Source organism: Brachionichthys hirsutus, chromosome 12 (genome assembly GCF_040956055.1).
Source record: "Brachionichthys hirsutus isolate HB-005 chromosome 12, CSIRO-AGI_Bhir_v1, whole genome shotgun sequence".
NCBI lineage: Eukaryota > Metazoa > Chordata > Actinopteri > Lophiiformes > Brachionichthyidae > Brachionichthys > Brachionichthys hirsutus.
The window spans coordinates 290201-317700 of NC_090908.1; the positions used below are offsets into that span (position 1 = coordinate 290201).

Consider the following 27500-nt stretch of genomic DNA (forward strand, 5'->3'; position numbering starts at 1 on the left):
AATTTATTTTCGGACAGCAAGCAGCGAAAAGGAATCGAACGAGTGTCCAGCGGCTACTGACCAGCTCCTCCCAGGCGGGGCTGCGGCCGTAACGGCAGACATCCTCCATCGCGGAGCCCTCGAGCCGTCCCGGTGCGAAAAACAAGCGAACCAGAAGGAGCTCCCGAACCGAAGCAGCCTCGCCGCTGCCCGCTCCGCGTCCCCCACACGCGTCCCTTTAACTGGGCATCTTTGCGGGGCGGCCCCCTCCCCCCGCGGAGCTCGTGGGAGGGCCCCGCCTATCAGCGCTCCACGTGATAAATACACGACACGCACGCAGGCGGCGTGACGCGTTTCTGTGTGAACGTGACACGCGTAAAACGTGCCGTACGCCTCCGCCTGGCTTATTAACGAAATGCAAATCAATCAAAGTCATCTGTGGAGGTCAATCAATAACAGCAAAAAGAATCCACGTGATTGGCTGAGGGCTGGTTGAAGACTTTCACCTCTCATCCAAGAGGCTTGTTCAGCTCGAACAGAAAGCTTTACTGGATCGACACCGTCACACGGTGATCTGGATCAGCACCAGAAGGTTCTAGATGGTTCTGGTATCTTTATACAGCAACCATAAAGTCAAAGTGAATCAGAGATGATGTTTATTTTCGAATACATAAATGGGTTTTAATGTTAAAATTATATATTTTTTTCCTGACCTCATTCTAGATCCAATCCAGATGTAATCCGGTGGTGACATAGAGCCCCCCCCCCCCCCCCTACATGACCGTGTCAAATCCCATAAATATTGGCCAATAATCAGCCGAGATATTGAGGAACACATTCTGAAGCTCCATTGACTGCAATGTTAATGAACATTTAAACGGATCCAGAATCCAGGACCTCTTCTGGATCAGCACCAGCATGCAATAATGTGTTCCTGGTACCTAATCTAATCCGGATCCAAGCAGAGGTCAGCGCGTCACACAGGTCGGGGTTCTTTCTCCGTCCAGACAGAATCATCTCCTCTGTTTGAAACGCATCTGATGAGGGATGATGCTCGGGTGGTTGAACACTTATCAGTACTTATCAGTAAAACAAGACTTTTGAGTTTGATTTCTTTTTTGATTTGTCAGAAGGTTCAATAAACTCTCGAGCAATTGTTTCATGGTTCGGGTATTGATTGCTTCATTTCAAGCAGCTCATAAATAGAGTTAGACTCGCACGATGGAAAGAGAATGATGGTGCTGCCGGAAATCACAAGTCCATATAAATAGGATCTCCTTCTCGAGCTTCGTTACGTGTCAAAAATAGCCCGGAACCTTCGGGAGGAGGAGTTGAAACAGCTACGGAAGAATATCGACGCGGACCGGTTTGTGTCATTTATTGTCTTCCGCCGTCCACGTCCGGTGGATGGGGCTGATGACGCAGGAGCGAGCCTGTTTCGCGTGTTTCGCGTGCTTCAGTGGGCTTCAGTGGGCTTCGGTGGGCTTCGGTGGGCTTCGGTGGGCTTCCGGCAACAACAGGTGAAGAATGCCGTCCCAGGTGTTCTGCAACAGAACCGCAGCAGCTTCCGGGAGAGTCCGGAATGTTTTGGCTGCGCTGTTGGGGAGGAACGGCGGGATGTGGAGAACACATGAGGTCAAATGTGTCAGCACGTCCTCAGGTGATGAAAACGCAGCGACGGTTTCTGCTCACGGTCACCGACGGCCTGAGGAAACGGCCTGCAAATGTGTCGGCCTGTTTCCAGCCTGCATTCAGTCTGCATTCAGTCTGTATTCGGTCTGTTTCCAGCCTGTTTCCAGCCTGCATTCGGCCTGTTTCCAGCCTGCATTCAGTCTGTATTCAGTCTGTATTCGGTCTGTTTCCAGCCTGTTTCCAGCCTGCATTCGGCCTGTTTCCAGCCTGCATTCGGCCTGTTTCCAGCCTGCATTCGGCCTGTTTCCAGCCTGCATTCGGCCTGTTTCCAGCCTGCATTCAGTCTGTATTCAGTCTGTTTCCGGCCTGTATTCGGTCTGTTTCCAGCCTGTTTCCAGCCTGCATTCGGCCTGTTTCCAGCCTGCATTCGGCCTGTTTCCAGCCTGCATTCAGTCTGTATTCAGTCTGTTTCCGGCCTGTTTCCAGCCTGCATTCAGTCTGTATTCAGTCTGTATTCGGTCTGTTTCCAGCCTGTTTCCAGCCTGCATTCGGCCTGTATTCAGTCTGTTTCCGGCCTGTATTCGGTCTGTTTCCAGCCTGTTTCCAGCCTGCATTCGGCCTGTTTCCAGCCTGCATTCAGTCTGTATTCAGTCTGTTTCCGGCCTGCATTCAGCCTGTTTCCGGCCTGCTTCCAGCCTGCATTCGGCCTGCTTCCAGCCTGCATTCGGCCTGCTTCCGGCCTGCATTCGGCCTTCTTCCGGCCTGTATTCGGTCTGTTTCCAGCCTGCATTCGGCCCGTTTCCGGCCTGCATTCGGCCCGTTTCCAGCCTGCATTCGGCCCGTTTCCAGCCTGCATTTGGCCTGTTTCCGGCCTGCTTCCGGCCTGTTTTCAGCCTGAAGTAGCTCCACTCCCACGTGGAGGCTGACGCGTCTGTATCGGGGCTGGATGAGGTGCTCGTAAATGGCACTAGCATGAGGGCTGGTAGGGGAAGGGTTAAACCGGTTCCTCGGCGCTGCACTCGTTGTAAGCGAACGTATTTGCCCGTATCTATTTGTCTAAGCAGGAGAATGTTAGCCTGATCAATAACCGGATGGCATGAGGATGAGCGGCGCTCTAAGGCGAGCGCCCGTCCGACCCCGGAGAGACGCTTCAGCGTTGCTGCTGACGGCTGGAGACGTTTGTCTCTGAACAAGGATGCTATTCTGGATTTGTTCTGGAATCATGAAAGTCATTTTTAAAAGACTGATGGTTTATTTTTATTTTCACAGGTGATACAGTGAATATAGGAGAGATATCTTACAAAGTCAAAGTTCCCCGGAGTCCAGAGCTTGTTCCTGTGAAACACGGTACGTAGTTCTCTCTGCGTGATGGGTCAGAGTTCACCTGCACCGAAAGGGACCGTCTCCTGGTGCACGTAAAACAGCATCAATATGAGATCCTGTCAAGGAAGTAACTATATTTGCTCTCAAACACAGTACCTGAGTACAAATTAAATGTACTTGTGCTTTAGTTGCATATTTCTAGTCCTTGCAACCTAAACAACTCTTCCAAAGCAAATATATTTAGCTTTATTTTTCTTAACCTCAAACTGAAATATTCTCCTAAGTGGAGCGTGAGACTGGCGAAGGGAGAAGCTCTGGATTGACCGGGTCGGTCGACGTTCCTGCTCTCGCCTCTGGTCATGACTGGAGGACGGGATCCCGAATACAAGCGAGTTTCCTCCGGGGGGGGGGGGGGGGGGGGGGCGCGTGAGGGGCCGCTGCTCCTCCACATGGAGAGGGGGTGGCTGGGGCATCTGTTTCGGATGCTTCCTGGACGCTTCCCTGGGGAGGTGTTCTGGGCGGCTCTCATCAGGAGGAGGCCTCGGGAAGTCTGGAAGTCCCTGCTGAGACCCGGCCCCTGATGAGCAGTGGAAGATGGATGGATGGAATCCATGAAGATGAAAAAAAGACAACCTCTCAAACCTTCGATCATGCAGTATGCCGCTGATCAAAATGATTGATTGGCCTTTACTTAAAGTTCTAATGTCGGATTTGTGCTTGCAGTGGTGTTATGTTGCTAACTTCCTACTGTTATTTATTACACAGTTGTGTTTCATATCCATTACAAAAGGTAATAACGTAAATGCTACTTTGGTTTGCTAGTTTCAGACTCGTTACCTCAGGCAGTGATTCAGCACCTACGATGGCTGATGCAGAAAGATCTTCTGGGTCAGGATGTGTTTCTTATCGGTCCTCCAGGACCGCTGAGACGATCCATAGCTATGCAGTACCTTGTGAGCGCACGCACACGCACACACACACACACACTCACACAGTCGTCGTATTTAGATTAAGTTCAATTACTATATTTTATTGTGTGAAAACATTCCTGCTGATGCCTCCTGTGTGTGCCGTTTGTGCAGCAGGTAGAACATCTTGGCTTTATCGATTGCTTAAATGTCCAACAAGATCTAATGTTCAAAGAATGTTTTCTGTTCTACACAGCCAATCACATTTAAGACTAAGACGCTCGTCCATTGGAATTGTTTGGAGTAACGGAGCTGTCGCGGTGCAGGGATATTATTTTTCTGGTTAAAAGTGTATCTTGAGTCCAACAAGCAACTGGAATAATTGTTTAGTCTGGTAGGGGTGTGTGAAACTTGGAGCGTGTTTGATCTGTGATCGTTTCCTTTCCCTTTCTGAGCAGTTATGTTCATGTTTGCCCCTGTTGTTGACAGGAGTTGACCAAACGTGAAGTAGAATATGTCGCTCTGTCCAGAGACACCACAGAGAGCGACCTGAAGCAGAGGCGGGAGATCCGCTCTGGGACAGCCTACTACCTAGACCAGGTAAATCATCAAGCGTGCTGCGGCGAGGGGCAGCCAGGACGCCGGCTCGATAGATTATGGATAGAATTCTGATTCCAGTTGGTGGGGGGTTTCATCACCCCCAAACTCTTTGTTCGGTCTTTGGAGAGGACGGATGCGTTTCTCTCTGCTCCTGCCCCCCATCTGCCTGCTGCTACCTGTCTGTCTGTCTGTCTGGCTGGCTTTTCTTCTTGGACCTGCTGCGCTCCCGACGACTAAAACCAAGGAATTGATTAGTTGGTCTCTTAGCACGATTGATCAAATATTTTCATCGAAGCACGGAAACCCGGGGGAGCCAACCTGCCCAGATAGGACCGTCGCAGCAGGCTACGCAAGGGTCTGGGGCAAGTGGAGGGTGTTTGGCTGTTTGGCTTATTGGTGAGGGGGCATCTGCTAATTGGGCTGGGAGCTGCCCTGGTGTACCGGAGAGTCTCCAAGACGGTGGCTTTCACCCTTCTTGATAATTTGACCATGGATCTAAAAGTGCTTTTCGAGGCTTTGGGGGAGCGGGTGTTGGCCCGGATCGTGCGCCTCAGCTCACGGCCCGCTCCGTGGAAGAACGGCAGAGACTGGATCTCATCTTGTGCCAGCAGGCAGGACTGTTTCGATACAACAGTATGAGAGATTGTTCCATGTGCATGGGGCACAGCACCGCTCGTTGGGGCACAGCGCCTCTCGTTGGGGCACAGCGCCGCTCGTTGGGGCACAGCGCCTCTCGTTGGGGCGCAGCGCCTCTCGTTGGGGCGCAGCGCCGCTCGTTGGGGCGCAGCGCCGCTCGTTGGGGCGCAGCGCCTCTCGTTGGGGCGCAGCGCCTCTCGTTGGGGCGCAGCGCCTCTCGTTGGGGCGCAGCGCCTCTCGTTGGGGCGCAGCGCCTCTCGTTGGGGCGCAGCGCCGCTCGTTGGGGCGCAGCGCCGCTCGTTGGGGCGCAGCGCCGCTCGTTGGGGCGCAGCGCCGCTCGTTGGGGCGCAGCGCCGCTCGTTGGGGCGCAGCGCCGCTCGTTGGGGCGCAGCGCCGCTCGTTGGGGCGCAGCGCCTCTCGTTGGGGCGCAGCGCCTCTCGTTGGGGCGCAGCGCCGCTCGTTGGGGCGCAGCGCCTCTGGTTGGGGCGCAGCGCCTCTCGTTGGGGCGCAGCGCCTCTCGTTGGGGCGCAGCGCCTCTCGTTGGGGCGCAGCGCCGCTCGTTGGGGCGCAGCGCCTCTCGTTGGGGCGCAGCGCCTCTCGTTGGGGCGCAGCGCCTCTCGTTGGGGCGCAGCGCCTCTCGTTGGGGCGCAGCGCCTCTCGTTGGGGCGCAGCGCCGCTCGTTGGGGCGCAGCGCCTCTCGTTGGGGCGCAGCGCCTCTCGTTGGGGCGCAGCGCCTCTCGTTGGGGCGCAGCGCCGCTCGTTGGGGCGCAGCGCCTCTCGTTGGGGCACAGCACCGCTCGTTGCCTCCCCAGCGCTCACCATCCTGCAGTAATTACCTGATTATCCTGTTTGTGCCAAAACTGGATCAAGAGTTAAAGATGGAACATCTGGTTGTTAATTTGGCTTCATGAATCTGCCCCCCACCCGACCTCCCACATATTTAATGCTAACCTAATTATATGGTCTCTTGCTCTGCGGTCAACGTTTCTTGATGTCAGATTTGCCCCACATTTAGGAGCAGAGTATACAACTTTTAAACTTTGAGTTGTAAGTACTGGAAGCCTGGCCGTGCTTTGGATGGGCTTCGTCTCCGAGCGTGGGCAGGAGCTGATGCGGTCGGATGTCTTCTTGTGTAATAACATTAAGCCACGTTACAGCACAGAAGCAACGCATTTACTGTTGCATTGGGTGGATTGTATTCGTTTCCCGTCTCCTGATACTCCTACTGATTTATTGTATTGATTAGGCTTGACTTGTGTCCACAGTGTGCTGTCAGGGCAGCAACAGAAGGACGGGTCCTGGTCCTGGAGGGGCTGGAAAAGGCAGAGAGAAATGTCCTGCCTGTTCTCAACAACCTGCTGGAGAACCGGGAGATGCAGCTGGAGGACGGCCGCTTCCTCATGGCTGCCGGGCGTTACGACAAGTTGTTGCAGGTGCGAGCAGCACACTCATCTACAGGGGGTCGGCTCCCAACCTGTCACTCGCAGGTCGTACAGGGGGTCGGCTCCCAGCCTGTCACTCGCAGGTCGTACAGGGGGTCGGCTCCCAACCTGTCACTCGCAGGTCGTACAGGGGGTCGGCTCCCAGCCTGTCACTCGCAGGTCGTACAGGGGGTTGGCTCCCAACCTGTCACTCGCAGGTCGTACAGGGGGTCGGCTCCCAACCTGTCACTCGCAGGTCGTACAGGGGGTCGGCTCCCAGCCTGTCACTCGCAGGTCGTACAGGGGGTCGGCTCCCAACCTGTCACTCGCAGGTCGTACAGGGGGTCGGCTCCCAGCCTGTCACTCGCAGGTCGTACAGGGGGTTGGCTCCCAACCTGTCACTCGCAGGTCGTACAGGGGGTCGGCTCCCAACCTGTCACTCGCAGGTCGTACAGGGGGTCGGCTCCCAACCTGTCACTCGCAGGTCGTACAGGGGGTCGGCTCCCAACCTGTCACTCGCAGGTCGTACAGGGGGTCGGCTCCCAACCTGTCACTCGCAGGTCGTACAGGGGGTCGGCTCCCAGCCTGTCACTCGCAGGTCGTACAGGGGGTCGGCTCCCAACCTGTCACTCGCAGGTCGTACAGGGGGTCGGCTCCCAACCTGTCACTCGCAGGTCGTACAGGGGGTCGGCTCCCAACCTGTCACTCGCAGGTTGTACAGGGGGTCGGCTCCCAACCTGTCACTCGCAGGTCGTACAGGGGGTCGGCTCCCAACCTGTCACTCGCAGGTCGTACAGGGGGTCGGCTCCCAACCTGTCACTCGCAGGTCGTACAGGGGGTCGGCTCCCAGCCTGTCACTCGCAGGTCGTACAGGGGGTCGGCTCCCAACCTGTCACTCGCCGTTCATGACGAGCGCCATGGCGCGGCCGGGGCCCCACCCTACAGCCGGGGCCGGGGCTCGCATGCGAATGGCTAGGGGATGAAAGAACGAGCATAAAACCAAATGTTAGAGGTTTTGCTAAATAATGTATTCACTCATTCAGTGCAGTTGCGTATATATACGTCACGTGAGTTTTTTCACGGGGGGCAAGGGGACGATCCTGCCCGTGTCCTGAGTGGATTAAAGAAGCGTGGATGCGTTGCAGAAACACAGCAAAGAGGAGCTGGAGAGCAGGAAGATTGTCCGTGTGAGCGAGGAGTTCCGTGTCATCGCTCTTGGTCTTCCTGTCCCCAAGTATAAGGGTAGCCCACTGGATCCTCCCCTTCGGTCCCGCTTCCAGTCCAGAGACGTCTCTTACCTCCCGTTCAAGGTTGGTAGATGTCTCCTCGACCCCTAAAATTATCCACCAAAATGTTTCATTAGAGACATTTCAAAATTAGGAGATGGTTTAACCCGTTCTCTCCAGGTTACACTGCAGTACTGTGGGATAACCGTGTGTGTGGGGGGGGGGGGGGGGGTTGGGTTGGGTTCATTGTAAGGTCATTTGAGTTGACAGCTCATTTACACAGTCAAAAGGTTTACCTTCTTGGTGGAGGTAGTTATGAGTTTACATTTATAGCTTGTTGGGGAAAATAGCACATCCCAAATACGTTCCAGTTACATCCGACCGCACCTTGTGCTGCCGCCGCTGAACGGCTTTCAACAATAGGTCTGACACTTATAGCTCGTGTGACTAAACCTTGCAGATTATATGCTCCTTTAAGAAAGTGTTGCGCCTTGCAGCTACTCCATCTTCATGTCTTCTCAGGACCAGCTGGAGCTGCTGTACGCTGCTGGACCCAACATTCCTGCAGAACGGTAGAATAAAACCAAACGGGCTTCTTTAGTGGCTCAGCGAAGTCTCTTCATTTGCAGTATTCTGTTGTGTCCTGTGAACCAGGTTGTCCCAGCTGTTGTCGTTAGCCACCACTCTGTGCTCCCAAGAATCCTCTAACCTGGGCCTTCCTGACTTCCCTGTGGACAACCTGCTTCCTGCTGTCCGTGTCCTGGTGAGAACGTTGGCACATCGAATCTTCCTATTCATCCCTGAAAGAGGGGAAATGAAAGTGCAATATTATTTGAGCACTTTTAACGGTTTGTTTAAGTTTTATATGTATGTTTGCTGGTTTTAAATGGATATTGGATGTTCTAACTTTACCTCACAGCAAAACAAATCTACCTTCGGGTACAAATAAAGTGACCTTGAACCTTACCCTGTTGTGGCAGAGCACTTTCCCCATGATGTCCTCCCAGCAGCTCGTCAGCAGACTTTATCCCTATGAGAGCATGCTGGCGGACGAGGGCCGCGCCGCAGTGGAGGGCGTGCTCCGTGTGAGTCGACCACAAGCCAGGATGCTTGTAGCTGCATCTGAAGGCCGTGCTGATGTTGAGTTCCTCTTCCAGAGATTTGAGCTTCTAGATGCTCACCACCAAGCAGCGCCCAGCGCCGTCCTGACTGTGTCCTCAGCGAGGGACACAAGGGGCCATGCAGAGGTCAAATTACGTGTTGCAGGCAAGGATGTCACCTTTCAGGTGGGAGTAGTATTAGAAAACAAAGTACTGGTATCATTGTATTACATAAAGATAATGTAATTAGTAATTTAGCTCCGGCTTTCGGGACTATTGTTTGAGCACATGGGATATTTAGCTCGTGGCTGTGTATCAGGGAGGCTAAGTCTGCTGATAAAACCTCTCCACATCTCGTTTGGGATGTTGGTTCTCCAAACGTCAGGTTCCAGCAGGTACCCAGGAGCGAGGTCTACCCGACAGCAGACACGCCTTCATCAGCACGCCGGGCCACGCCCAGCTGATAGCGGAGATGATGCAGTCACACATGGCCAAGGACATGTGTCTGATAGGGCCCAAGGTGGCTAACGCACAATGTACATACTGCATATACCGAACACACAATTTGTACTGTGCTCTGGATACCAAACAATACTTTGGTGTTTTATAGGGTTGTGGCAAGTCAGTTATTGCGAGGGAGTTTGCAGAGATGCTGGGTTACAGCACAGAGCCCATCATGCTCTACCAGGTAAATAATATATACCTTTGAACAATTCAAAGTTAGCTTTTCATGTCTGGAGCAAAACACATTTAGAACTAGGAAGACAATCAGAGATTGCAGACCCCGCCTCCAAAAGACTATTGGGTCTTGTGAGACAGTAAACAGGGCTTCTGGATCAGAGGGGCCAAACCTGCTCTAGCTTGCTGCTCCGGAACGGGGAAAGATACAACTACAACTGTAACGTATATGAAACTAGAGTGAACTATGAGTGTTCACACCAAATCTGAAGTCTCTAGCTCCAGAATTGAGGTCAGGATGGACTCCTGAAAAATGTCGATTTTAGAACGAAAATTAGCTCTCAGATCCGGAGTGTGATCCGGATCCGGCTGAAATTAGTCCTGGTCATTGACCTTTAAGGAGTACTTATGAGTGATTTTTTTTCAGATCCATACCGCCATGCGTTTTGAAGAAATTAAGAAAAATGTCAAAAAGTGCCCTATCTCGCAATGTTAAAGAATCCTTTAAAAAAATCTAGAATCTGGATCCAGATCCGGATCAACGCCATTCTCGGGGAGGACCGAGCCACGGACAGGACCTTGCTTTTCAAGTCGATGGGGTTCCTAGTTTTTGAGTTATGCGCGCGGACAGACAGACAGACGGACAGACAGACCCAATTGCAATACCCTCGCCTCCCCTTCGGCGAGGGTAAATATCCCAAGCAGGGTGTTAGCAAGACGGCATGAGCGGAGGGTGGCGAGTAGAAAACCAGAGAGCAGAGGGAGTCCTCAATGGTCCACGACATGCTTTATTTCGTGCAAAAACGTGACCTCACCACATCCCCAGCGCCCAAACGGGTGCATTCGCAGCAGACGCTGGGTCCTCTGCCACTATTTATGCACCTGGTCTAAATTGGGCAATCCATTACCACCAAACCACCCCCATCTAGTTTCCCCCTTGGTTTGGCCCGGAACTCTTTCCAGCGGCGTCTGTTCCCGAGGGAGTCTTTTGGCCAAACGCCGCCGCCCTGGACACACGTAAGGGGACCGGGACGAACAGCCTGTTCGTTACGCAGCGGGTGAAATGGTCTCTGATTGTTTGTGCCTCTTATGTGCAGCCCCCAAGTAATGTCCCAGGTGTGCCCATCATCACGCCCGTCTCCTGACCCGCTTTGATGCTCCCTTCCTACTCATCAGCAATCCGGATCCCGTCCAGATTAAATTCAGTGCTACCAGAAATGTCCCCACCCTACATGATTGTGTCAATTCCCTGTCTCTGGGGTAGAGAGAAAAGTCTGACTTTCTGTCTCTAATATTGAATGTGCACGAGGCTGAAACAGCAATCCAGATCTGATCCGGATGAAATTCGGCGGGACAATAAATGTCCGCACTCGACATCGGTCAATAATCAACTGAGAATTTGAGGAACATATTTTGAAGCTCCATTTACTGCAGTTTTAATGGAAAATTCAAAGTGATCCAGAATCCAGGGTCTCTTCTGGATCATCACCAAAATGTATTCATCTGTTCCTGGAAGCATTCCCAACATGTCCTGGAAATGTAATCACGATTGTAATCACTATTGCTAAGACAGACAGAGATAATAATAATGTCCCCTACGGCCTACGCGCTGTCAGAGAGAGAGAGGGGTGAGTCACATTAGATAAGAACTGCTCAAACAGCGACTCACAGACCGTCCCCGTCTTTCACCAAGTGCTCTGCAAAGTGCCTTTTCTGCTCTCGCACCAAGATTTGTGCCACAGACATTTTGTTTTCAGGACTTCCGTGATGGAATTTCTTCACTTTTGATGGAAACATCCAGTTTGATCGCCTCACAATAAACTAATGAGGTGCTTAAAGTGACCTCACATTTTTACAGGCAACTCAAGAATTTAGTAAGATCATGAAATAAATAGTATGGAAGAATAAAAGTCCATTTATGCCCAACCTCCCTTCAGGACATGACGGCCAGGGACCTCCTCCAGCAGAGGTACACTCTCCCTAACGGAGACACCGCATGGAGGCCATCGCCGCTGGTCACGGCCGCCATTGAGGGCAAGCTCCTGCTGCTTGATGGTGTACACAGAGTCAACCTGGGGACGCTCGCTGTCCTGTCGAGGTACGGTGCTTCCGTCTCGTACGGTAACGCCACGCCGACGGTCCACCATTGCTGCTGAGATGAATCACAAGCACGTACCGGTACTTTGTTTATTCACTGGGTTTCCATTGTCCCAGGTTACTCCATGACAGGGAGTTGGACCTGTATGATGGGACCAGGCTGCTGAGGTGGGACAAGTACCAGACACTAAAGGAGCAGTTACAGCTCAGTGACCAGCAGTTACAGGAGAGGTACCCCTCGCACGCACGCACACACGCACGCACAGCTCACACAGGTAGTGGTTTAATACTTACTGTGTTTTCCGGCCGCTACTTTTGACTCACTAAACTCTTCTGTCGTGTTGCACGTCATGCGCACGCAGACCTGCTCACCGGTACCCGGCTGCAGAGTGCAGACGGTACTCTGAACTGCTCACCGGTACCCGGCTGCAGAGTGCAGACGGTATTCTGAACTGCTCACCGGTACCCGGCTGCAGAGTGCAGACGGTATTCTGAACTGCTCACCGGTACCCGGCTGCAGAGTGCAGACGGTATTCTGAACTGCTCACCGGTACCCGGCTGCAGAGTGCAGACGGTATTCTGAACTGCTCACCGGTACCCGGCTGCAGAGTGCAGACGGTACTCTGAACTGCTCACCGGTACCCGGCTGCAGAGTGCAGACGGTATTCTGAACTGCTCACCGGTACCCGGCTGCAGAGTGCAGACGGTATTCTGAACTTGAAGATCTCTCTGTAGCTTTTTGAGTTCTCCTGCTAACGTTCAGAGAAACACGCGACGCTGGTCGACTCCCGACTCCAACGCGTCGGATGACTATAGGTGGCTGAAGATGTGGATCGAGTGTCTGAACCAGAGTAAATATTGTCTCTCCATAGTTTGTTTGTGACTGTTGTGTCTTGTTCCAGGTCCATCCTCCCCATCCATCCGTCGTTCAGGGTGCTGGCGCTGGCAGAACCTCCTGTCACGTGTGCCGGTACGAGCGGCGGGCAGCAGTGGCTGAGTCCGGAGCTGCTCACGATGTTCCTCTACCACACGGTCACCCCGCTGGCCAAGGCGGAGGAGATGAGCCTCATCCGGGGACTGGTGAGTTGCATCATCCGTCCCAGCTGACGAGCGAGAGGCGGGTTACCTCCCAGACACGTCGCCAGCGCATCGCAGGGCCACACAGACAGGCAACGACTCACGCACACACCGCCGAAAACTTTGAGTGATCAAGTCACCTGAACTACATGTTTGTGGGAGAAAATCCAGGCAGATACGGCGAGAACATACGAACTCCACGGGAATCGAACTCGCTACCTTCTTGATACGTATGGGGCGGCAGCTCCACCCACTACGCCACCAGGTGTGCTCTGTGATAGGACGAAGGGACAGGTCTGCAAGACGGTGGTGAGGACAGCATGATGGACGGCTCAGAGACAGTGGTGAGGACAGCCATGATGGACGGCTCAGAGACAGTGGTGAGGACAGCCATGATGGACGGCTTAGAGACAGTGGTGAGGACAGCCATGATGGACGGCTTAGAGACGGTGGTGAGGACAGCCATGATGGACGGCTTAGAGACGGTGGTGAGGACAGTCATGATGGACGGCTCGGAGACAGTGGTGAGGACAGCCATGATGGACGGCTTAGAGACGGTGGTGAGGACAGCCATGATGGACGGCTTAGAGACAGTGGTGAGGACAGACATGATGGACGGCTCAGAGACAGTGGTGAGGACAGCCATGATGGACGGCTTAGAGACGGTGGTGAGGACAGCCATGATGGACGGCTCAGAGACAGTGGTGAGGACAGCCATGATGGACGGCTTAGAGACGGTGGTGAGGACAGTCATGATGGACGGCTTGGAGACAGGAGGCGGAGCTAGAAGTGGAGGAGATAGATGAAGGTGCTGAGGTCCTCCTTGGGACTGACCAAGTTGGACAGTCTAGTTCATCTCATAAACCAAAGCGAACGTCAGAAAAGTATTGATGCAGGGTTTGGATTTCTGTCTTTGATCTTCTTCTCTCCTCTTCATCAGTCCTTCTCTGTGTGTCCTCTCACCTCCTAGGTCCCCAGTGTTCCAAAGGAAGCTGCAGAGAATCTGCTGGACCTCACGCACAGTCTCCGGCAGACAAACGACCTCACGGTGTGTTTGGGGGCTCCCTTGCTGATTTGAGGACACGAGTGTCTCAGTCATTGATGTGGACATGGTGTGTGTCGATTTGAGGACGCGAGTGTCTCAGTCATTGATGTGGACATGGTGTGTGTCTCCAGGCACAGTCGCTGGCCTCGTATCTCTCGACCAGGAAGCTGCTGAGGATCTGTCGCCGTCTCTCTCGGTTCCCTGGAGAGAGCATCACCCACGCTGTCCATAAGGCGTGTCTCTCCAGGTCCGCACACGCACACACACACACACGCACACACACACACACACGCACACACACGCACACACACACACGCACACACACGCACACACGCACACACACGCACACACGCACACACGCACACACGCACACACACGCGCACACACACACACACACACACGCACGCACACACACACACACGCACACACACGCACACACGCACGCACACACACACGCGCACACTCGTATTCCTTGTTTCTCTGTGTTTTTGTGTTGCATGTTCTTTTTGGCATGCAGACGATGTGGTATTTAATTTTGTGTCGTTGTGCGCACCAGTGATCAGAGTGTGTTTGTGTTTCAGGTTTCTGCCCAGTCTGGCCCGTGCTGCTCTAGAAAGAAGCCTCGCCGGCTGCGTCCAGGATTCGGCCGGCACGCCTGGGAGCCGTGAGCTCCGCTGTGAGTTGGATTCGTTCAATAAGGGTTTCCTTCCTGCTTTCCTGTATTCATTACTACAGGTAGAGGTAGAAGTATGTGATTCGTGTTTTTACCCCGGGACTGTGCATGTACTATCCTTTTTATTGACGCTGCTCGTCAGACGAAGCCTGAATAAAATGGAACTTTAGGCAATGTCAACCAAAAAGCAGCTACTTGAGTCAAGCGTGTGAAACCACGCGGGTGAAATCGCCATTTGTCTTTCCTTTCTTTGAAATGTACACGAATGTGCTGCTCTTGGCCGGATGTGTTTGTTGGTTGGTTCGTCCTTTGCCAGGATTACTCAATTTTGTAAACAGGTATGAATGAAAACCATTTGGAGGTAGGTTAGAGAGCAAGGCATTTTGAATGGGGATTCATGTCCATCCAGAAATAAAGTCCGTTTAACTTTGCAGGATTTGGTCGGTTACAAAATGTTCTTGTGTTGATTTTGATTGACAATACGGGGAAACTGAGCTTCCTTGGAAGAGGTTCTCTCTGAATGTTGTCGGCTTCGGGTGGTAAATAAGTCGAGTTGATGTGAGGTGAGCGTCTTAGGAGGTGCAGAAATGTAAATAAGTCGAGTTGATGTGAGGTAAGCGTCTTAGGAGGTGCAGAAATGTAAATAAATTGAGTTGATGTGAGGTGAGCGTCTTAGGAGGTGCAGAAATGTAAATAAGTCGAGTTGATGTGAGGTAAGCGTCTTAGGAGGTGCAGAAATGTAAATAAGTCGAGTTGATGTGAGGTAAGCGTCTTAGGAGGTGCAGAAATGTAAATAAGTCGAGTTGATGTGAGGTGAGCGTCTTAGGAGGTGCAGAAATGTAAATAAGTCGAGTTGATGTGAGGTGAGCGTCTTAGGAGGTGCAGAAATGTAAATAAGTCGAGTTGATGTGAGGTGAGCGTCTTAGGAGGTGCAGAAATGTAAATAAGTCGAGTTGATGTGAGGTGAGCGTCTGAGGAGGTGCAGAAATGTAAATAAGTCGAGTTGATGTGAGGTGAGCGTCTTAGGAGGTGCAGAAATGTAAATAAGTCGAGTTGATGTGAGGTGAGCGTCTTAGGAGGTGCAGAAATGTAAATAAGTCGAGTTGATGTGAGGTGAGCGTCTTAGGAGGTGCAGAAATGTAAATAAGTCGAGTTGATGTGAGGTGAGCGTCTTAGGAGGTGCAGAAATGTAAATAAGTCGAGTTGATGTGAGGTGAGCGTCTGAGGAGGTGCAGAAATGTAAATAAGTCGAGTTGATGTGAGGTGAGCGTCTGAGGAGGTGCAGAAATGTAAATAAGTCGAGTTGATGTGAGGTGAGCGTCTGAGGAGGTGCAGAAATGTAAATAAGTCGAGTTGATGTGAGGTGAGCGTCTGAGGAGGTGCAGAAATGTAAATAAGTTGAGTTGATGTGAGGTGAGCGTCTTAGGAGGTGCAGAAATCTGGCTCTTTTCATGTGTTACGTTTCTGTCAGCTTCTCATTCACTGAGTGGAACACCGGGTCACCGGTTCAAGTCCCTGCCCAGACAAAAGTATTCACCGTAGGCTGGTGGCTGGAGAAGGGCCAGTCTACCCGCAGGGCACTGCCGAGGTGCCTTTGAGCAAGCACACGCATTCTGTTTCATCCTTTCTTAGGCATGGTTAAAGATGGTGTGTTGACTATTGGCGACGTGTCTGCCCCGGTCTACAAACCGAACGAGGACATTAAGGTTCCGGACACCCTCTTCTACGATAATCCTCAGGTACCGGTACCGGTACCTACACACACGACACGCAAACTAATCAATGCGGTGGCTTTAATGGACATCCCTGCGTTCCAACAACACGACTCGTGTTCAGATCGGGGGGGCGTTCATAAATCCAGACTCCCTTGTCCAACTATGTTGGAAAGAGCGACTTTGTTTCCTCGGCCTGCTAACGCCGCTGCTGAGCAGGCCGACGGAACTCCCAAACGGCTGCGGTGAAGCGCTGAACCAAAGACACGCATGTAATGATCGCTACTGCTACGCCGCTAGCCTGTCCAATGGGGGCGCCACATCTGGTATTTGGGAACAGTTAGTGTGAGGTGTTAAATCTGATCAAATACAATGTTCTATGCCTCTGCTCGCCAACATAAATGCCCTCGTGTGCCAGCCGTGACACGCGTGTCTTCGGTTGCCGACGTCTGTGCTGGTTTAGAGTCTGAGATATTTGTCTGTGCTAATCTTTTCTCAGCACATGATGGTGATGGAGGATATGTTGAAAGACTTTCTGTTTGGAGAGCACCTGCTCTTAGTGGGCAACCAGGTGAGTTGCATGTTCTAATAGTTCACATTTCTGCTTTACTTTAAATTCTCCTGGCCACAGATCAGAGCTCTCTTGGAACTGGCTCTTATTCATATGACCAGTCATGGTTACCGTCATAATGGCATTTGAGCGTCATGTAAATTAAGCAGAGCGTGTGTTTGTTAGAAGGGGCTTCAATCTCCTCATTGTTGCACCGAGTCTGTCAAGTGGAGACCTGTAATCCCGTTCGGGTGCAGAGGGCCTCGTTGCCCCCGAGGGGAGGGCGGTTCTGTGAGTGCGTTTAGGTTTGTGTGTGAGAAATGCGTGAATGAAGCATTCGGAGCTGTCCGAGTGACTGACCTGTGGAAGTCGCTGCCTCCTTCTTCAGCCCCTTCGGTACGTTTGCTGCTTTGTTTATTCCACAGGGTGTTGGAAAGAATAAAATTGTGGACCGCTTCCTCCATCTTCTAAACAGGCCCAGAGAATACCTGCAGCTCCACAGGTGAGGATAATTAAAGTGCACTTGCTTCTTTTTCCCAATATCCAAAGACTATTCTAGCTATAATGTCCCGAACCCCAGGACCAGCCTCTGCCACATTATCGTTTCATTGTGATCTCCACCCCCCCCTCGGCTCGTCCTGTCGGGGGTCGCCACAGCAAATCAACCTAGTGCCACCTCTGAGGTATAAAAAATAATAATCAAACAATCAAGACCGGGTCGTCCAGGGTACACCCTGGACAAGCCGCCAGTTCATCGGGGGGGCCACACAGACAGACAATCCATTCACTCACACCTATGGACAATTTAGTGTAACCAATTCATCTAATTAACACTTTCGGTGGTGGAAGGAAGGCAGAGAACCCACGCAGACACCTCAGGATCAATCAGATCAATCAATACCCATTAAATACGTTTAGCCAGAAATCACAAAGGACAATTTGCCTATTTGGGCTTTACAATCTGAATGACCGTTAGTCAAGCTGCAGACGTAATGTTTATAACTAACTGTATAAATGAAAGGAAGGTGCAGTTTGATTTGGAAAAGGCCTGCAGCAGCGTGTATAACTTTGTGTTCTGATCTCCCAGAGATACGACTGTCCAGACTTTGACCCTGCAGCCTTCAGTCCGAAATGGCATCATAATATACGAGGACTCGCCACTGGTCAGTTAGCCACGCACACACACACACACACACGCACACGCACGCACCCTGGTTCTGTGTGTAGAGTAGTAAATACTTTAAAACCACAAGCAGAGTGATGCAACAGTCGTGTCACAGTTTTGTCCATTCATCACTTTGGATGCAAGTAACTCTAGGGAGGAGCACAATGGCGCAGTGGGCAGCGCTGTCGGTTCTGGGTGGAGTTTGTATGTTCTCCCCGGGCCTGCGTGCGTTTTCTCTGTGTGGTCCGGTTTCCTCCCGCCTCCAGCTGTGGACGAGAACGTCTTATAGATTAGCTGCAGTTGCTAATAAATGGATTTATACGGGATAAAAATGCTGCCGGAATATTTAGCCTCTTCATATCAGTCCAAGGACATTATGAAACTGGCCACAGCTGACGAATGAAACTCACTCACAATAAATCATTCAGATCAGCCATTTTGCGCTTGACTCACACACCCATGGGAAACGTGAAGAAATGCGCCTGATGCAGCTTTCAGGCTAAAGCTCACCGATCTGGCTATCAAACAAGGAAGTAGAGCTGCAGCACGTTGGCATCAATGCATTGATGGTGGCAGCACGAAGAGCTGAAAGTGACATGAGGAGCAACCAACAAGGAGCAACCAACGAGAGACCGAGTCATTTTGAGGCTGTGGTTTTAGTGCGCAGGAGAAAGATGGAGATGGTGATCTTTCTGCTAGGCTCCTGTGTTATTATGGGCACTGTTTGGAAAAAACATTATTTAATTAAAATAAGATCAAATCTCTCTTTGTAAAGTAAGGCCCATTATTCATAGCGCTCAAAGCAGCAGGGTTCAGAACCTAACCTCAAATAACCAAAGTGGTGCCAGACACGCGTTTGAACCACGCCTTTGTGTGCGTGTGTGCATGTGTGTGCGTGTGTGCAGGTGAAGGCAGCCACACTGGGTCACGTGTTAGTGATTGACGAGGCTGACAAAGCCCCCACTAACGTTACCTGCATCCTCAAGACCCTGGTGGAGAGCGGTGAAATGATTCTGGCTGATGGACGTAGGATTATATCAGGTACTTGTCACAGCTAGTAGTTGTAGTAGGACGATAAAAAAGCTGCATTTGTGCTAATACACCACCTCCCTCAGAATATACAAAGAATATTATTGTGAAAAATACAATAACAATTTGGATTCAATGTAAAAATCATTTTCACTGGTCGTCCTCCTGCTTCACCTTTTTAAACCATCTTTGTTAGATAAAACGTTGTCTGAGTGGAATGACTCGATATGATAACGATGCATTTATACCATTTACTAAACTCGTTACCTACGAGTTTGTGATTTAATATCAGAAAGGGTCCCTCGTTTTCCTAATGCTCCCCCGAATAATCCTTGTGACGTTATTCTAGAGCGCCCCTTAATTTCAAACTCGTATAACAGGATGTTGTGTAATGATAAATGTGTGGTTGCCGTTTTAAAGGTGGGTGGGGAACCCGGTTAAACTTGCCGCTCCTGCTAACCACGGCCATACGTTTTGGTCTCGTTCAAGTCTCAAACCATTTTGACAAAATATTTTCAAATTGATCAACTCTGCAATTGCCGTTTTCAATGTCCCTTAGTGGCCATATTTGGAGTTTCTGACACTCTGGGCTTTATATAGATATATGTGATCTGATTTACATTATTACACTCTCTGCCCGTATAATCATTTTATTGAAATGGAAAGAGCCTCTGCCACCCACCTGTATGCTATTGGTTCATGATTTCCTTTTCTTTTTAAAGCTCAAAGATTACATTTTCCCTTCAGACAATCTGAATACGTTTCACAAACAATGGAATCCATACATGTCTATTTTAAAACGGTGTCCTGCACTCTCCCTCCTATTAAATGTCTAATATACGTTTAACCACAAAGAATCAGCCTTGAAATTGTACTCTTTGTTTTTTTGTGTGCATCTTTCTTTTTTAAATAAAAAGAAAGTTGGAAAAAAGGATGATGATATTTTCCAAGCTGTTCTGTATAATCAGACTAGCAGTTGATCTTGAGATGCCCTTCCCATAGAAAAGAAAACCAAAGCAGAGTGTGTCCTTGTGAAGGTCAAGCCAAACAGTCAGAACAAAACAAAGCTGCTATTCAAAGTGGAACGAGGCTATGCTAACCACGGCTGTCTCCTCCAGAGCCACGGCACGCTACGGCGAAGCCCGGCACCATCGCCATGCACCAAGACTTCAGGATGCTTGTGCTGGCTAACCGTCCTGGCTTTCCTTTCCTAGGCAACGACTTCTTTGGAGCTCTAGGTACCCATGCAGATACACAACACCTGCAGAGAGAACTTGGAAGCTTGTCTTCCATTTAACTCATTCAGCGCCAGCCATTTTCAGCTCAGTCGAACACCGAGTGCCAGCAGTTGCTGCTCAATTTGCACAATTTTTCAAGACCCACAGAATATTATGGCTGGTGTTGGGGAGGACGATGCACAGGACAGGTAAAGTGGAGAAGGTTGCGTTGCTGTGGCGACCCCTCACAGGACAAGCTGACAGGACAGTAGTACCGTAGGTTCAGTATTTACATAGTTGTAGTACACGAATTCTTGTCTTGAACAATTGTTCAAAATGAGGGAAACGTCTGGCACTGAATGAGTTAATGTGGAAGCTGCTAAAGTTGCAGCAATTTACACACAGCTTGTTCGAGTAGCTGAACAACTGGGCTGCATGATTCTCTCTGAATTGTTTGGCACAGGTGATATCTTTAGCTGCCATGCTGTGGACAATCCGAAGCCGGAGGCCGAGCTGGCGATGCTCAAGCAATATGGCCCAGATGTTCCTGATGCTACTCTGCAGAGGCTGGTGGCGGCCTTCGGAGAGCTGCGGTCCATGGCCGACCAGGGCACCATCACTTACCCGTACTCTACACGAGAAGTGGTCAACATTGTCAAACACCTCCAGGTAAGAATACGAGCGCAGACGGCAAAGCTGCACCATCCAATTCAAATGGATCAATTCTGTGACTTGCAACTGATGATTTAGACCAATGAGAATGCTCGTTGACCAGCAGCATCAACAGAGCCCCCCCCCCCCCCCCCCCCCTCATCCTCTGTTACCTTTACAGAAATTCCCAGATGAAGGTCTGTCAAACGTGCTGCGAAATGTCTTTGACTTTGACTCGTACAATCGAGACATGCGAGAGGTCCTGACTGAAACGCTGCACAAGCACGGGATTCCAGTGGGAGCCACGCCCGGCGCCGTCCACCTGGCCAAGGAGTAAGGCGACGCGTAGCACCTGACTCGGTTACCTCGGAGTTTAGTCAAAGTCAAATGAAGGTTTCCACCACATTCATGTCCATTTTCTGCTTTTCACCAAAATGCTATGATGATGGCGTTGTGGGCGGAGCAAGGCTGCAGAGAAGCCGTTTAATGTCTTCTTATTGGAGGAGTGTTTCTCCTCGTGGGGAATCCTTTCTCGATTCTAACTTCAAATAGAACTGTTGTGTTAAATTTTATTGAAATATGTCACATTGACATGGTGTATAAAATGTAAGCTATTATTTAGAATTTTTAATAATCCTTTCTTCAGCATCAGATGCTTTTTTAGCTTCAGAATTGCAGTTTGTTTTTTATTCCCATTTTTCACGTGTATTAATTTCGTTGCTAAATTATTTTCAAGATGACAGTAAAAAGTAATGGTAGTAATAATAAATGCTTGCTTTGTTTTTTCCACGCTCCGAAGTTATGTTTCTGAAATGACTTCGATCCGAGGCTGAACAGTTTCTAGCTTGTCGATAATTGGAGGGTTCGACTAAAGGCTTCCATCCAGACTCACTCAAATATTTTCAATAATGGAAAATATTAGTTTCCTCTGTCCTTGTGGTTGTATTTTGACTTCTCAAATTCAGTTTCATTAATCATTTGAAGAAGGAAAGTGAAACAGATCAGATCAAATGTCTTCCTGAACAGTTCTGATGCTCATTCGATGAATTCTCTTCATTGCAGTGGGGGAAATAATTAATCGATACTCACAATTCTTGGTGTGTTGTTGGGATCAAATACTTACTTCACTCAATAAAATGCACAACATGTTATAATTTTTGTATCGTGTATGCATTTTTTAATATTATTCTGTCTATTGCCATAATTAGTGAAATGCCATACAAATTTAAGTCTGCTAATTTCTTTGTAAGTGGGCAAATTTACAAATTCAGCACGGGATCAAATTATTTCCCCAACTGTATGTTTGTTTCCATGTACTTAGTAATCTATACTTGTAGCACTATGTAAGAGCTTTTATACAGTTTCTTATTGCTTTTTGAGCCAAAATTCCTTTTTATCCCACAAGATCTGATCTGAAAGTATTTTGTCCTTTTTTTTCAGTTACAGACAAAAATAAATGAAGTGGACCTTCTGTATCGCTTTGCGTTTTTTTAAATATTTATTCTTAGAGGATCATTCATTCTACTCCTTTGATTTATTTTCCTGTGGCCTTCTGAATATGAGATGAGCCACAATCAAAATGGGCCCCGCTGGAGACCAGTAAACATCTGTTCACACACACTGCACATGTATATGTATAGAAAACCGTTGTATTGCCCCCCATGCACCCAGCTGCCCCTTGGGGGTCACTGCCCCTAGTGCCCCAATCACGACTGGAGCCATGCACCCAGCTTGGGGGTCACTGCCCCTAGTGCCCCAATCACGACTGGAGCCATGCACCCAGCTTGGGGGTCACTGCCCCTAGTGCCCCGATCACGACTGGAGCCATGCACCCAGCTTGGGGGTCACTGCCCCTAGTGCCCCAATCACGACTGGAGCCATGCACCCAGCTTGGGGGTTACTGCCCCTAGTGCCCCGATCACGACTGGAGCCATGCACCCAGCTTGGGGGTCACTGCCCCTAGTGCCCCAATCACGACTGGAGCCATGCACCCAGCTTGGGGGTCACTGCCCCTAGTGCCCCAATCACGACTGGAGCCATGCACCCAGCTTGGGGGTTACTGCCCCTAGTGCCCCAATCACGACTGGAGCCATGCACCCAGCTTGGGGGTCACTGCCCCTAGTGCCCCAATCACTACTGGAGCCATGCACCCAGCTTGGGGGTCACTGCCCCTAGTGCCCCAATCACTACTGGAGCCATGCACCCAGCTTGGGGGTCACTGCCCCTAGTGCCCCAATCACTACTGGAACCATGCACCCAGCTTGGGGGTCACTGACCCTAGTGCCCCAATCACGACTGGAGCCATGCACCCAGCTTGGGGGTCACTGCCCCTAGTGCCCCAATCACTACTGGAGCCATGCACCCAGCTTGGGGGTCACTGCCCCTAGTGCCCCAATCACTACTGGAGCCATGCACCCAGCTTGGGGGTCACTGCTGGGGGGTTGCTGTCAAACCTCTATAAACAAAAACAAAGTTGATTTGCATGAATTGACTGTCACGCCGTTGTGTATTGATTTGTCAGGAATTACCAGCTGGTTGTCACCATGTGACCTTCAACCTTTAGGTTGCTCCTGCCAGAGGTCAAGATGACCGGCTACTGGACACTAAACCGAGCTGGCAGTTCTCACAGCAGACGTCTCTGTCCAAATGAGACCCACCCCATAGAGGTTAAGGTAAACGCACGACTCGGACAGAACTCCACATCTTGTGTAGGCAGAGGGGGGGGGCTGCGGATCAGGGTTTATCTGGATGCCCCTCCGCCCCTCCTCACCCGCAGCCCCCGCCTCACCAGTGTGCTTCTACTGGCGTTTCACGACCGTTAACATAAGACCACTCGTTCTACTGTGTTGGGATGCGCTGCTCCTTCGGTAGCTCCCCCTCTGCGGGGGTGATCAAGAAAAAACGTTGATTGACGAGGTGTATCAAACGCTTGACTTGTGTACATCTCTCAGGATTATCTTAAAAGCCTTCAGCACCTCTTGTGGTCTCAGTGTGAAGGCGTTTGCTGGAGCTTCATTGGTTTCTCGCTGCCTGTTTCCAGGGCCCCGCCTTTCTGCGTGTTCAGCGTTACCCGTGCAGCAGACGGGAAAGCAGGGCTTTGACTTTCACGGAGGAGCGAGCCCATTGGCAGATACCCATGAATGAAGTCAACATCATTTGTGATGTCACCACCAGAAACGGTACACACGCACACACACACACACACACACACACACACGCACTGAAAGCATTCTCAGACCCGAGGTTTTGTGTTCCTATTTGATTATTTGGACCGTACGGTGACAAAGGAAGACCTTTTCGATAGGACAGCGTGTTGTGCTGTTTAGCGGTGCCATTCGTCTCCCTGAGGGGTAGATACGAGGGCCGTGATTGGTGGAATCTGCCTCCACCCTATCCCAGTCCTCCGCTCCATCCGCCTCACGTCCACCTGGTCACAGCAGAGATTATTCTAATGAGTAGTGGGTGAAGATAAGAATCCATTCAACCAGGACATGAGCGCCGACCTTTGGCCTGCACACCATTCTTCTCCTCCTTTCCACATTCTCTCCATCACTCTGCTCTGTTGACCCGAGGTGCCTGAAGTCCTCTCCCTTCTTTACGTCTAGTCCTTGTAGCTTCACTGTCCCCCCTGGGACCTTCTCATGTACACGCGCGCACACACACACACACACACAAAATAATATAATTATTCTGATTTCATTATAATGAAGTAATTATATTAAACTTCTAAATGTGACCAAGCACCTTTCAAGAAACAGAAACGTTTTTGAGTCCCATATCTCTGATTGTGTGTCTGCTAGAAGCAACGTGTTAATGCTAGGACACTAATGTCTGTCTCTGTTAACGCTAGGACACTAACGTCTGTCTCTGTTAATGCTAGGACACTAACATCTGTCTCTGTTAATGCTAGGACACTAATGTCTGTCTCTGTTAATGCTAGGACACTAACGTCTGTCTCTGTTAATGCTAGGACACTAATGTCTGTCTCTGTTAACGCTAGGACACTAACGTCTGTCTCTGTTAACGCTAGGACACTAACGTCTGTCTCTGTTAACGCTAGGACACTAATGTCTGTCTCTGTTAACGCTAGGACACTAACGTCTGTCTCTGTTAATGCTAGGACACTAACGTCTGTCTCTGTTAATGCTAGGACACTAATGTCTGTCTCTGTTAATGCTAGGACACTAATGTCTGTCTCTGTTAACGCTAGGACACTAACGTCTGTCTCTGTTAACGCTAGGACACTAATGTCTGTCTCCGTTAACGCTAGGACACTAACGTCTGTCTCTGTTAATGCTAGGACACTAACGTCTGTCTCTGTTAATGCTAGGACAATAACGTCTGTCTCTGTTAATGCTAGGACACTAATGTCTGTCTCTGTTAACGCTAGGACACTCATGTCTTTCTGTCCCTGTCTCTGGTGCTGCAGACTGTATATACGTGGCTACGTGTAATCCGGTGTCCCTGTACTGCATGGAGAAGGATGGCCGAGCTATTCGATGCATGGAGCTGTACGACGTCTTCCCCGGGACTATCGGTGGCGTTTGGCAGCCCCTGGTCACCGTTGCTGCTCTCGGGAGTCCGCTGGATGGTCAGGTGGTGCTGCACGAGGAGCAGGTGGGCCCCCAGGACTCAGAGTGTGTGTGTGTGTGTGTGTCCATGAGAACACGGTGCTGTCAATGAACATGTCATCAACATAAAGGACATTATGGACCTGCCCTCCGGACAGTGTTTACATTTGTAGACTCATGTGAGTCAGAACTCTCTACCGTGGTGTGGAGGCAGGGGGGGCGGGGGGGCAGGGGGGGCAGGGGGGCAGGGGGGCACCCTATCGTACAAAAACTCCAATGAATAGAGCTATAGCCAGTGATTTGCACTAAAGAGGGACACCTCACCCGCCGTGACCCTCGCCACGCCTCACCAGCCCTCGCCACACCTCACCCGCCGTGACCCTCGCCACACCTCACCCGCCGTGACCCTCGCCACACCTCACCAGCCCTCGCCACACCTCACCCGCCGTGACCCTCGCCACACCTCACCCGCCGTGACCCTCTCCACGCCTCACCCGCCGTGACCCTCTCCACGCCTCACCCGCCGTGACCCTCGCCACGCCTCACCCGCCGTGACCCTCGCCACACCTCACCAGCCCTCGCCACACCTCACCCGCCGTGACCCTCGCCACACCTCACCCGCCGTGACCCTCTCCACACCTCACCCGCCGTGACCCTCGCCACACCTCACCCGCCGTGACCCTCGCCACACCTCACCCGCCGTGACCCTCGCCACACCTCACCCACCACCAGTTACACACCTGTACACCGTCTCAGCAGCTGGTCACAAAGACGTTCTACCCAGACTGGCGAGTGTAACATGCCATCTGTCCGTGAGCAATGCTTGTTGGACACGTCTCTCCGCAGGACACACGGACAATGTGAGGACCTCAAAGTGCTGCAGTGATTGATCACGTCGTGTCTGTCAATCAATGAAGAAAGCATTCGGTTCATTCACAGCTCGGTGGCAAAGGAAACCTAGAACCCATTGCACATCTTCATCATCTTCATGCATGCACACACATGCCAGACATGCCCCCCCCCCCCCCCACACACACACACAGGTTCTCCCACGCTCCCTCCAAAGGCAGCATATGTTTAGAGTCAGGGACAGTTTAAATAACTCCGCCCAGTCGTGTACATCAGGAATGGGAGGCCATGTGGAAGCCATTAGAGTGAACCTCGGTGCACGCACACACACACGCTTTATGAAATCAGCTTTGCATTCATGGAATTGTTCTTACTGCCAGAGTAATACGGTACTCCACTTGGACTTGGAAACGGGGGCCGTGCGAAGGCTCATTCTGCCCCTCGATGGGGAGCGGCCCGCCCCCAGAGCCCCCGGCTGGTGGGGCAGCAAGGAGCAGCAGGTCAGTGCGCCTGTCTCCTCCTCTTGTACATGGTGTTCTGCAGATCTGGATCTGGACTGAAGCTGTTCTGTGTTCTTACAGGTGGAATATAAAATGTGTCATGACTTTGTCCACAAAAACTGGCTCCTCTTCTATCAGGAGGACGGGTAAGCCTCTTCAGCCTAAACTACATCCATGCAAGATGGCATCGTCATGGCAACAGGCCTGCGCTGCGTTTCAGTCGTCAGCTGAAGGTGCTGGACGTGCTGGAGGGCCAGGTTCACTCCATCGCCCTTCCCATCAGCCTGAAGTCTGTCTTCCTCGTGGCAGAAGACCGCTGGCTGCTTGTGGAGAGCAACACCAACGCGTAGATAAAGGCCGACCGATCACATCTCCGTCTGACGGTCTGGGTGCTTCCATGGTGACGTGTTCTCCTGTCTGAGCAGGAAGTTCCTGCTGACCAAGCCCACACGCACGGCAGCTGGAGACTCTACCGTGTGTCAGCTCCAGAGCGTCAGCGAGGACTCTGTCCGCTCGGGCCATGGAGCCACTTCTGGTAGGTGGAGCCGCCTCCGTGTTGTCCAGTCGGTCGCTATGGCCACCGTGCATGCTTCCAGTGCTCGACAGGACGGCTTGTTTTCTGTCTCTTGGTGTCTCTTCAGTCATCTCTTTGAACTTTCCCTGTCCTGCAGCCGGGGCTTCTGTCCTTCACATGATGTCATGCGAGGAGCTTCCCCATGAGAACCTCAGCGCCGCCGTGGAGCAGAAGATTGTTTCACCAAACCGCGTCCTGGCTGATAGCGGTTCCTTTGCACGGATTGTTGTGGGCTTCCCAGAGCTCATGGTGAGGTTGCTGCACTCTTATTCCCTGATCGATCTACA

At 51.2% G+C, this 27500-nt stretch overlaps 1 protein-coding gene across 1 annotated transcript in view; it reads left to right on the top strand.

Annotated features, from left to right (window-relative positions):
• The first annotated feature begins 1506 nt into the window (after positions 1–1506).
• vwa8 (von Willebrand factor A domain containing 8) overlaps positions 1507–27500 on the top strand; it is a 35097-nt gene continuing 9103 nt past the window's right edge. Inside the window, exons 1-34 of the mRNA XM_068746039.1 lie at positions 1507–1639; positions 2881–2958; positions 3757–3887; positions 4332–4442; positions 6344–6511; positions 7645–7809; positions 8248–8297; positions 8380–8488; positions 8706–8810; positions 8883–9011; positions 9211–9345; positions 9436–9513; positions 11441–11601; positions 11718–11831; positions 12503–12680; positions 13648–13725; positions 13854–13969; positions 14304–14398; positions 16028–16134; positions 16607–16678; positions 17083–17159; positions 17745–17820; positions 18728–18863; positions 19970–20089; positions 20532–20737; positions 20901–21052; positions 23283–23391; positions 23760–23898; positions 25149–25336; positions 26520–26639; positions 26721–26785; positions 26860–26985; positions 27065–27174; positions 27311–27462. Coding sequence (XP_068602140.1) covers positions 1507–1639; positions 2881–2958; positions 3757–3887; positions 4332–4442; positions 6344–6511; positions 7645–7809; positions 8248–8297; positions 8380–8488; positions 8706–8810; positions 8883–9011; positions 9211–9345; positions 9436–9513; positions 11441–11601; positions 11718–11831; positions 12503–12680; positions 13648–13725; positions 13854–13969; positions 14304–14398; positions 16028–16134; positions 16607–16678; positions 17083–17159; positions 17745–17820; positions 18728–18863; positions 19970–20089; positions 20532–20737; positions 20901–21052; positions 23283–23391; positions 23760–23898; positions 25149–25336; positions 26520–26639; positions 26721–26785; positions 26860–26985; positions 27065–27174; positions 27311–27462 — 4089 coding nt within the window. The remainder of the gene's footprint in view (positions 1640–2880; positions 2959–3756; positions 3888–4331; positions 4443–6343; positions 6512–7644; positions 7810–8247; positions 8298–8379; positions 8489–8705; positions 8811–8882; positions 9012–9210; positions 9346–9435; positions 9514–11440; positions 11602–11717; positions 11832–12502; positions 12681–13647; positions 13726–13853; positions 13970–14303; positions 14399–16027; positions 16135–16606; positions 16679–17082; positions 17160–17744; positions 17821–18727; positions 18864–19969; positions 20090–20531; positions 20738–20900; positions 21053–23282; positions 23392–23759; positions 23899–25148; positions 25337–26519; positions 26640–26720; positions 26786–26859; positions 26986–27064; positions 27175–27310; positions 27463–27500) is intronic.